The sequence below is a fragment of the Pipistrellus hanaki genome, assembly GCF_964339955.1.
Source record: "Pipistrellus hanaki genome assembly, chromosome: 16".
Taxonomy (NCBI): domain Eukaryota; kingdom Metazoa; phylum Chordata; class Mammalia; order Chiroptera; family Vespertilionidae; genus Pipistrellus; species Pipistrellus hanaki.
This window is the reverse complement of record NC_140518.1, coordinates 6,978,034-6,989,283: the sequence shown is the minus strand read 5'-3', so window position 1 is coordinate 6,989,283 and position 11,250 is coordinate 6,978,034. Positions and strand designations below refer to the sequence as shown.

The following is an 11,250-nucleotide window of genomic DNA, read 5'->3' as shown; positions in this document are numbered from 1 at the left end:
TGCCCTTCTATTTCCACAAGGGGGCAGTGTTCACCTTCAAATGGATATTGCTTAGCTTCTGGACCTCTGCTTTGGCCTCAACTAGAAATTATTAAACCCATGATCAGAAGCAACCTTAATATTGATCTTTTCAAAATGCCAGAGCACAATGAATGTAAAGACAAGTTTTCCTCAGATTTATATGGTGCTTTACAGCTTCCAGAGGGATTTCTTGTGTATTATCTCATTTGAGCCTTTCAAGGAATTAGGGAGAGAGGTTTCTTTCCTCTGCTTTTAAGATGAGAAAACACATGGTTCATTTAACAACTTATGTTTTTTTAAAATAAAACTCATAACAACATAAAGGAGATTTTAATGAGCACCTACTATAAACCAGGACTGTACTAGTACAGGGAATATAAAGGAAAGAAAATAGTTGCCTCAAGCTCTTATTGTGAATAATGCTGCTGGAAACATCACCCTGATTTCAATTCTTTTGGACATTATTGTTGAATCATATGGTAATTCTAATTTTGATATGCATATATTTAAATATATTTTTATTGATTTCAGAGAGGAAGGGAGAGGGGGAGAGTTAGAAACATCCAAGATAAGAGAATCACTGATCAGCTGCCTCCTGTATGTCCCCTACTGGGGATCGAGCTCACAACCCAGGCATGTGCCCTGACTGGGAATTGAACCATGACCTCCTGGTTCATAAGTCGATGCTCAACCATCGAGCCACACTGGCTGGGCTAGTTTTAATATTTTTGAGGAACTATAATACTATTTTCCATACAGCTGTACCATTTTACATTCCCACCAAAAGGGCATAAGAGTTTTGATTTTTCCACATCCTTGCCAACACTTGCTATTTCCTATTTTTTGTTATTTTAAAATTGAATTTACTGGGGTGACATTGTTTAATACAATTATATAGGTTTCAGGGGTACACATCATATTGAGTTCACTATCCCAAGCCAAGTCTTATTTTTTTAAATAGCAGTTACCCTAATGTTTGACTTGCATTTCTCTAAAGATTGTAAATATTTTATAAATAAAAGGGAGAGAAAGAGAGATAGAAAGATAGAGAGATGAAGAGATCAATTCATTGGTCTACCCATTCATCTGTTGATTCTTGTATGTGCCCTGACCAGAGATCAAACCCACAAACTTGGCATATCAGGATAATGCTCTAACCAGCTGAGCTACCTGCCCAGGGCTTATCCAAGAGAGTTTAATATAAATAACTGTTTAAGGAGATATTAGAAGATTGAAAAGGTCAGACAACAGGATCACCATGATTCAGACCTTTCAGAAATGAAGATTTCACTCACCACACAATCAGATAAAGAACTCTGATGCACTGAGATTCTGGCATATGGATGGGTAGAAGAAGAGACAAAGCTTAATAACAAACAACTATCCTATATAATAAAAGAGTAATATGCAAATTGACCGAACAGCAGAATGGCCAGAATGCCTGTGGCTCCTCACCCTGGCTGGCCCCACCCATGGCCCCTCACCCAGCCAGCCTACCCTGATGGCCCTCATCAGGGCAGGCCGGATGGACCCCACCAGTGCATGGATTTATGCACTGGGCCTCTAGTCTTATAATAACATATTTGTAAGTTTGAAAACACTTATCTTTTCAGTATAAAGAGAATGGTCATCTCAGATTATGAAAAACTGGAGGTCTGGTACACATCATTAGTGCACTGGCGGGGGTTTGGGGAGGGTTTTCTCAGCCTGGCCTGTGCCCTTTTGCAGTCTGGGAGCCCTTGGGGGATGTCTGACTGATGGCTTAGGCCCATGCAGGACTAAGCTGTCAGTCAGGCATCCTTAGTGCTGCCACAGAGACAGGCTGCTGTGCTTGCCAGCTGTCATCCCGGCTTGTGGCTGAGTGGTGCTCCCCCTGTGGGAGTGCACTGACCACCAGGGGGAAGCTCCTTTGTTGAGCATCTGCCCCCTGGTGAGCAATGCGTGTCATAGTGACTGGTCATTTCGCCATTTGGTCCATTATCAGGTCAATTTGCATATTACCCTTTTATTATGTAGGATTATTATATAGGATACTCCAGAGGCTTGGTTAACTTTGTTAAATAATATATTTTTTAAAAAGATAATGTTTTTGAACAGCAGTCAACATGTACACAGTATGTGACTAAGAGTCCTTACCCAGCAACATGTGTTTCAGGGCTTTACAATGTGGTGTGTTGGGACTTCAACAGTGAACCGCAGAAGAGTGGTCCCCCAAAAACAGTGGCTGGTACATCTATAATAGGACATATGAATTAAGTGGAAAATCTTTGAACTATGGTATTATTCGGTGCCAAGCAGATCATGGAAACTTTACTATAGTAAAATTTATTCACATGGAAATAGGGTTTCAGTCATCAATCTGTGGTACAGAGGGCAGGGTTTACCAAACAGGAATGCCAAGCAAATGGCTTGGGGACCAGGGCTCATGTCCTGGGGAAAACTGGAGCTCAAATCAGGAAGGATATTGCGTAATGCTGTTTGGTAGACATGGGTAATGCAGGAATCCACCGGAGAACATAAGGTAGCTTTAGGGGCACAGAATAACTCCAATCCTTACTCACCCCATATACTAGCAGAATATGAAGTAATGTAATTTGGGTTCTTACTGGCTGGAAGACAGGGTGATGGGGTTGACCCTACAAGTACCAGATTTTTAGTATTTATCACTGGGCAGGGTTGGTTGGCCAATGCAAAAACATAGATATGTCCTTTTGGCCAAATTGGTATCACCTGGCTTGACAGTGTTTCTCCTATTCATCTGATGGACACCACATAATTTTGTGTGATATTTCACTGTGCTAGAAAGCACTGGAAAATATCTCTTAAGCCATATGGCAGTTGGGCAGAAGTAATATAGTAATGGGAAGAAAGTACGGGAAGGTAAATGTGAGAAGTCAAGTAATCATGAAAAGTGAAATTTCCAATTAACTTTACTTTTGGATCTTAGTTGAGAGATTTCAGAATTTCCAGGCTTATAATAATTTAAAGACAGAGATCTGGGAGCTATCCATTATTGTGTATCGTTAAGAAAAAATAAGATTGGAGACTCATGAACTTTTTGCTCATTGAGGTTGCTGACATTGGTCCAACATGCCTACAAGGTTAAAGAATGCACTCAGAGAAGTCTTAATGACAATAACCTTCTCTCCAAAATTTATGTATAAATCAACCTTCAAATGCTATAGTTGACTGATGTTTAAGGTTAAAAATATAGCCTAATTTAAATAAAGACAATTCTGACCAAGTAAAATTGTTTGCATCAGTAAGAAAGTTTATTATGAAGACAGAATTTTTTTTTCCCCTTTAAAGAACACTTTCTGGTAAAGTGAAAAGAAGAAATACAGAAACCACAAAAACACCTTTTAGACACCCTATTTTCAAAGTGGGAACCTATTTCCATAGACCATTAAGATGGAAGGTTCTGTTCTTCTCGGAGGTTCTGTTTTTCAAGCATCTGTGCAAAATGGCCTCTGTGAAGGGAGACTCTTTCCTCCTGATGTGGTTTACTTGTAGTGTTTCTTGGTTTCTGATTCAACCTTAGATGAAAGGACTCTACCATCAGGTGTCACTTCTTCAATGATTGTCTTGATCACTCTGGTTTTACTGGTGTCTGTAAGTGAATCACGAAGAAGAAAGTAGAATTTAGACAGAGAAATTTGGGGGAGGGCGACACTAATTAACAAGCAACATTTCTAAGAGAAAATGACACCAACTTTAAAAGAAGAAAATGTAACTTTCTAAAGTTGCTTAAACAATCCGAGCAATGTTTCAGCGATAGCATTTTCAAATACGCAAGTTTTCCTTCAAGATTGGTGTCAAGAGTATACTTTACTTTTTTTAAAATGCAAGTGGGAACCCTAAGATTTTAAATTTTTTGAAAGTTAAGACGAATTCTTATTACCCCAGCCAGGTTCTCCTGACCTTGATCCCTTAGATGAGGACTCCCCAGTGGACCCGGAAGAGGTCTTGTGGCCTCCGCCAGAGCTTCCGCCGCCGTAGCTACCGCCACCACCTCCGCCGCCGGAACTTCCGCCGCCGTAGCCGCCGCCGGAACTTCCTCCGCCGTAGCCGCCACCACCGCCGGAACTTCCGCCTCCGTAGCCACCACCGGAACTTCCGCCTCCGTAGCCGCCGCCGGAACTTCCGCCGCCGTAGCCGCCGCTGCCTTTCCCGCCGCCGCCGCCGCGGCCGTAGCCGCCTCCGGAACTACAAGGAGTAAACGTCACAGTCAGTTAACTCAGACATTGGAAGACGGTGGGTCGCTTTCCAGCTTTTTGTTTTAGAAAATAAAACATGCTTTAAGCCGAAACCAGTTTGGCTCAGTGGATGGAGCGTCGGTCTGAGGACGGACTGAAAGGTCCTGGGTTCGATTCCGGTCAAGGGCATGTACATTGGTTGCAGACACATCCCCAGTAGCGGGTGTGCAAAAGGCAGCTGATCGATGATTCTCTCTCATCGATGTTTCTAACTCTATCCCTCTCTCTTCCTCACTGTAAAAGTCAATAAAATATATTTAAAAAAAATGAAAAAGCAAAACAAAACCCCCCCCACATGTTTTAAGGGGAAAAAGTATGCACTTAAAGTTTTAAAGCACATTCTTTACACACAATTTTATATACACACAACCCTCAGAATCAAATTCCAGAATCCAATTCGTGAGAAACGGAGGCTGGTTCCCTGCGCCTTTTTTTTTTTTTTTTTTAATTCTGCCTCCTCACTGCTTTCACATTTCCCATTTCCCATTCTCTGGCACGTCCTTGGGTTTTAGGAAAGCCTGGCGATTTGGAATAACGAATCAAAGCTACTGGGGTAATTAAAAAAGAAGAAAGATATAATTTACCCTCCCTCTCCTTCTAGCAGGCTGCGGTAGGTTTGGATCTCATTCTCCAGTCGAATCTTGATGTCCAGGAGTTGCTGGTACTCAGAATTCTGGCACTCGGTTTCAGCTCGGATCTGTTGCAGCTGCTCTTCCAGAGTGGAGATCTGGGCCTGAATCTGGGAGAGCTGCACGCAGTAGCGACCTTCTGTTTCTGCCAGGGAGGCTTCCAGAGATTGTTTCTGAAAAGGGAGAGAATATATTGTGGCTTAGCGACCCCCTCGTTCAGTAAAATTTATTTAACAACTTAAGACATCATATAGAAGCATAAATAAAATGAATGAAATTTGTGTTTTACGTTTGATGCCAATGATGCTCTTCTCCCGTTAACAAGAGCTCCAATTTTTATTTCTACTTTGTACCCCAACTCCACATTTGTGTGTGTGTGTGTGTTACATATTTTTGCATGAGGGTGAAACTGTGTATGAGAGAGTTATTAACATACCAGGGCTAGTTGGGACTGTAGTTCAATCTCCAGGCCTTGAACAGTGCGTCTCAATTCAGTAATCTCAGTTTTTTGGCTGGACATTTGTTCAATGTTACTGTCGATTTCTGTAGTCAGTTCTTTGCTCTAGAATATGAGAAAAAGGAAGAGATGAGCAACATCCGAAATGGTAACCAACCTCCATCGGCTTCACCGTGAAGGGGAAGGTAGGTTACCTTTTCATTGAACCAGGCCTCAGCGTCTTTGCGGTTTTGTTCGGCAAGTTGTTCATACTGGCTTCTCATGTTGTTCAGAAGCTGAGTCAGATCAACCCCTGGGGCAGCATTCATTTCCACGTTCACATCGCCAGTGGACACATTTTGAAGGTCTTTCATTTCCTGTTTGAGGAACAGAAAAATGTAATGTCTGCACTGTGACCAAAATGAGCACTCTTTCGGCTGGGGGAAGTACGGATAACTTTTTGCATCACCTCTTCATGGTTCTTCCTCAGGTAAGCCAGCTCTTCAGTCAGGCTCTCGATCTGCATCTCCAGGTCGGCCTTGGTCAGGGTCAGCTCGTCCAGCACCCGGCGCAGGCCGTTGATGTCTGCGTCCACGCTCTGGCGGAGGGCTACCTCGTTCTCGTACCTGAAACGAGCATGGTGCAGTAACTGGTTATAACATAAACAGGGGAGGTCTGCTTGAGCAGAGACTACTTAAAAAGCAAAGATAGAGTTGACTTCATATCATGGCGACATTTATCATGTACCAATTCACTTAGGGATATTAGCGGTTTAGTGCAAAGAAGCTTAGCAGTTACTTTAAAATGCGTTTTCTTCTTTTAATGCTCCAAAAGGTAATATTGAAACGGAAGATATCTTGGATGGCTACAATACTGTTTAACTTGAAATGAATTGAGGAAAATGTAAATGCTAGTGTGGATTTCCGAAGTCATTGCTAAAACAACTCATTTATTAAGTGTGATAGTACAGTACTCCATTCCCTTTGCTTACTTCAGTCTGAAGTCATCCGCTGCCAGCCTGGCATTGTCGATCTGCAGCAGGACATTGGCGTTGTCAGTTGTTAGATTGAGGATCTGTGGGAAGAGGTAAAGAAATAAGACATACATGTGGCTTTTATAGTGGCATAGATGAACTACATTTTTATTTTAAATATGACATATTGCAGGCTTATCCTGACACTTAAACTTGAATCATTTGTTCTCTTGAAGGTTCTATACTCTTCTATTTCTCTATCATCTCTTTCTGAAAACTGGAATTATATAGCTGAGTTCCTACATATGTGTCGTCCTCTTATACTGTGTGATTTCTTTGCATTTCTGCCAATGCTGGCTCATACCTGTATTTGGTTTAATTTCTTATAAAAATATATATTCTAAATGAATACACTCCAAGCTGGTACACTGTAGGTACAGTTCACAAGTCTGCCGAGGCAAACAATATATCATTTCCTTACTGGAGAGTTCATGTCTCTTGCAATGTAAGTAATGAGTATTTTTTGTTGTTGTTGTTATCAGTTCTTTCTGTTTTCCTATTTGTAAATGATCTAGGGTATTTTAACTGTGGACTCATTTATACACTCACTAAAACAAAAGCATTTTCATTAATCCACCATCGTATAAGACACACAACACACATTTTTGGGTGAAGATGGAAATGACCATATCCTCATAAATACTTACCTGTGATAAGACAAGACTGATTTTGGAAGCAAGAAAGTAACATAGGCAAACACAGTGAACAGCTACGTCATGGTTAATTTAAAATTGATCTATCTGGATCACGTGGATTAGAAATAGGCTTAAAGTTGGATTTTTAAATGCCTCTTACCTGATTTTTAAGATCTTCAATGGTTCTGTAGTATTTGCTGTAGTCACGAGGCTCTCGTTGGCCTGTGTTGCCATACTTTTCATACCACTCTTTGATTTTGCCTTCTAGCTCATAGTTTGATTCTTCAAGAGCCCGAACTTTGTCCAGGTAGGAAGCCAGGCGGTCGTTCAGATTTTGCATGGTTATCTTTTCATTTCCAGAGAGAAGGCCACCATCTCCCAGTCCACCACCACCAAATCCTCCTCCATAGCTGCCTCCACCGAAGCCCCCTCCAAAGCTGCTTCCTCCAAAACCGCCTCCTCCGTAGCCCCCACCAAAGCCGCCGCTTCCGTAGCCTCCACCAAAGCTACCTCCACCAAAGCCCCCTCCACCATACCCACCTCCTAGTCCACCCGCATAGCCACAGCCTCCACCGGAGCTCCCACGGCTGAAAGAGCCACCACTGAAACCCCCCCCTGAGCTATATCCTCCACCATGGGAGCTTTTGCTGCTCGAAATTTTGATGGATCCTCCTCCTCCTCCTCCTCCTCCCCCCCCACTTCTGGAGGAAGAGTAATTCTTGCTTGAGCTGTATCGAACAGACATGGTGATGCTAGGTAGCCCAGGGAGTTCCTGCTGCAACCAAGGACAGTGGCAAAGCCTTTATATATGGACTGGAGGTGTGTCCCCATGTGGTAGAGTTTGCTTACTTGCATGGTTTTCTTCTAGCCAGCTTAGCATCTTTGGCTCATGATTGCATAAATTATCTTCAGTAATAACCAATCCCAATATGGATGGCTTAAAATTTGCCTTCAGAACAAATGAGAGGTTTGCGGTGTTGAAATTGTAAATGGGTGTAGTTCAGATAAACAAATGCTTTTCCACCTTTGAGAACATTGAGCAACTGTTGAGATCCAGTTTGATCCGAACACTGATTTAGGCTGTAAAGAATGTTTGCAAAGTTTGGAAAAAGAATTTTAGCTGCAAAGTTACAGTTCAAGTAAGATTTTTTCAATTTCATGTTTTAAGCAGTATTAGTTAATTGGAACAACAAACAGCATGCTATAATAGAGATCTTGTAGGAAACTGTAAGCAACTAAGAAGAGAACACATATGCCAAACAATTTAATTAGTGTTCAAAAGTTGCCATATATAAAAAGTTAAAGCTATAAAAGCACAATTTAGGAAGAGTGTGTGTGTGTATGTGTGTGTGTTTGGAGAATGAAGATATATTGCTATTTTGCCTAGGAAATTGGAAGTGAGTAATGATTTAGGAATCTAATTTAATGGTGCTACTGTTTTTTTTTTTTTTAACATTAAAAACAATAAATAAATAAATTTTAATTAAGGCTTATATGAAGACCATTATATAGAATTTCTTAGCACAAGATATAAAAAACTAACCTCCAGGACTTACTTATATTAAGTTTGATTGGTTGAGAGGGAAAATTTTGATATGTTATGATTATGAGTAAAAATTTGCTTGCAAGAATATAAATCTAGATAAGAGAGTGATACTTGCTCCAAAAATTATGAACTAGACTGTAAACACATGTTTCCAAGCTAGATTCTGTTTATTAAAAAGAAAAAATTTCCATGGGTATATTGTGTATAGAATTTGGTATATTAATTTGTCTAGGGAAGTATTTAATTGGAACTTTAATACATTATATAAAATTATTTTATATTTATCCATAAACAATGACATTGCTGTGTGTGTTTGTACATGTGCATATATATATATGTATAAATTTTCACACATTTTTCAATTATACACTGCTTTTGTGACCCAGTGCTTTTATAATTTCTGAAATAAGGTGCTGAAATAGGATGGTGGTTATTATCTCTAGTTTATAGAAGGGGAAGTTGAAGCTGAGAGAGGTTATGATTTTGCCTAAAGATATATCATAGGTGGTTGAACTGAGATTAGAAACTTGGTCCTTTGATGCCTGGTTTTTAGCTCTTTCCTATTATACCTGTGTGTGTGTGTGTGTGTGTGTGTGTGTGTGTGTGTGTGTGTGTGTGTGTTCTGTGCTCCGGTGGATTGGTCTGATAGAATAGAAGGTTGTTATTTCTTGCCATGAACCTCTCCACCTGGGAAAACAAAACAAAACAAACTTGGAAGCATGAACATTTTGAAAGGAGGATATTTGGCACACAGTGTTCTAGTCTTAATTGCTATTTCAAACTAAATTTATAGCTGCACATTCCAATCTATGAGAACTCTAGAAATAGTTTCTGTAGGGAAAGGGAATGCGGTTGGCAGAATAACGAGGAGTTGATTGTTAGAATGGAGGTTACTAAGCAGCAAAAGTTGCAGTTCCTCCAGCCTGTTAGCACATGCAAGTGGGGCAATCGTTAAAAGAAGAAATGAAACCCAACCATGGGAATTGATTCCTGATGAAGATAATATACAATGAAGGAAAGCCATGATAAATCAGGATAGAGAAAAGATATTCCAATAAGTTTAGAGAAGATCTTAAAGGCTTGATATTAATGAAAGCAATTTGGAAAGAAGACATTTTAGTCAAAACGTTTGGGAGATTTTATCTGTATTTATTACAAGTTTTGAATTTTGAACTTACCAGTTTTGTCTTAATATTAGTCTTTAATTTTGTACCCTGGTGGGAAGATAGTAAAATATAAATCTAGTTTCAATTCATTAACAAGTAGCATAAAGAGATCTGCTACAATTATAATAAATAAAAGAATATGTGAAAAGAAACTATTGCATAAAAGCACATGGGAAAAACATGCATAGTCTTCTAACACTGTAACATTTATTTTAAGCCACCTTTAATGTCATTATCAAAGATTGCTTATTAGTATATATACTCTACAAATAGGTTTGTCTTCATTTGTACTATCATTTGTTGAAATTACCCTTTGGCATAAGTGAAATTACCGAGGTGCCATGTAATAAATTTGCAGCTAAATTGGATGAATATGTACAATTGTCAGTTCTAATTTTGGCACAGTTTACACTTGATTGCCATAACCCACTGTAAATGTAATTTCATTTTCCTCACTTTTTATTGTGTTTCTATGTAAGATACATTGATAAGTGCTTGGAAGATAGAAAGTTGAATGAGATTCAGCTCCTGCCCTTAAGGATCTTACAAGTCGTTGGGATCTAACTGAGGAGACATGACGTACATTATCAACTTAAGGGCCACATCAATGGTAAATGAAGTGGAGGGGGTGGGGCGGTAAGTTAACATTTCTCGGCCATCCACTATGTTTACTCTTCTTTACCCCTCCCCCCAATCCTATATGATAGGTATTGTTTACCTAATTTTATAGCTTTAGCCAGTTAACTGCCATGTGTTCAAAATAGAAAACATCCCCACATGCCAGGATATTTTGAATTTAATTTAAAAATAAATGTTCAATGAATGCTATCTACACCAGTGTTTTTCAACCTTTTTTGGGCAAAGGCACACTTGTTTCATGAAAAAAATCACGAGGCACACCACCATTAGAAAATGTTAAAAAATTTAACTCTGTGCCTATATTGACTATATATAAAGTAATTCTCTTGAATAGGAATCAAATAAACACAAAGAAAGTATTTTATAATTACTTTATTATGAAATATTAAGTAAAATAGTGAAAAATTATAAAATTCTTGTCTGCACCTACGGCACACCAGGCAACATCACTAGTGTGCCGTGGAACAGCGGTTGAAAAACGCTGATCTACACTAATAAAAGAGAAACATGCAAATTGACCATCACTCCACTATGCCCGTCAGCCAACCAGAGTGAGTATGCAAATTAACCCAACAAAGATGGTGTTTAATTCGCATACACAGGACAGAGTGAAGACTGAAGGCAGTGTATAAGGAGGAGGGAGGGGAAAGTGGAAAGCAGGGCGGACCGTTGGCCGTGGTGAGAGGTGGGAGGAAAACGTGCCTTGGCGGGCTTCGCTCCCTTCTCTGCTTCACTCTGGCCACAGGAAGCCCCATTCTTGCAGGAATCTTCCTGCAATGGGCCTCTAGCAAGTAAATATAAAATAAAATAAATACATTACAATTTGGGTGTTCTTGAATATTTTGAGTAGAAAATTCTCACGAAAAATGATTTTTTAAAAAGCATCTAT

At 39.8% G+C, this 11,250-nt stretch overlaps 1 protein-coding gene across 2 annotated transcripts; it reads right to left on the bottom strand.

Annotated features, from left to right (window-relative positions):
• Positions 1 to 3,271: 3,271 nt before the first annotated feature.
• KRT10 (keratin 10) lies at positions 3,272 to 7,773 on the bottom strand. 2 transcript variants are annotated; one of them, XM_084863704.1, is made up of 8 exons: positions 7,171 to 7,773; positions 6,334 to 6,416; positions 5,812 to 5,968; positions 5,558 to 5,719; positions 5,343 to 5,468; positions 4,862 to 5,079; positions 3,923 to 4,227; positions 3,272 to 3,631 (listed from the first exon to the last, which is right to left on the bottom strand). In XM_084863704.1, exons 1-8 carry the CDS (start codon positions 7,753 to 7,755, stop codon positions 3,525 to 3,527), a joined length of 1,743 nt encoding a protein of 580 aa, XP_084719830.1. In that variant the 5' UTR covers positions 7,756 to 7,773; the 3' UTR covers positions 3,272 to 3,524. The 2 variants fall into 2 exon arrangements, with proteins under 2 accessions (XP_084719830.1, XP_084719831.1); XM_084863705.1 differs by having other exon boundaries at positions 3,943 to 4,227.
• Between the last annotated feature and the right edge of the window lie 3,477 nt (positions 7,774 to 11,250).

Coding starts and splice junctions, on each gene's coding strand:
- KRT10 (XM_084863704.1), bottom strand. CDS start 7,755: ATGTCTGTTCGATACAGCTCAAGCAAGAATTACTCTTCCTCCAGAAGT. Junction 5,969..6,333: donor GCGGATGACTTCAGACTGAA/GTAAGCAAAGGG, acceptor TGCTCGTTTCAG/GTACGAGAACGAGGTAGCCC. Junction 4,228..4,861: donor CTGCTAGAAGGAGAGGGAGG/GTAAATTATATC, acceptor TACTCCTTGTAG/TTCCGGAGGCGGCTACGGCC.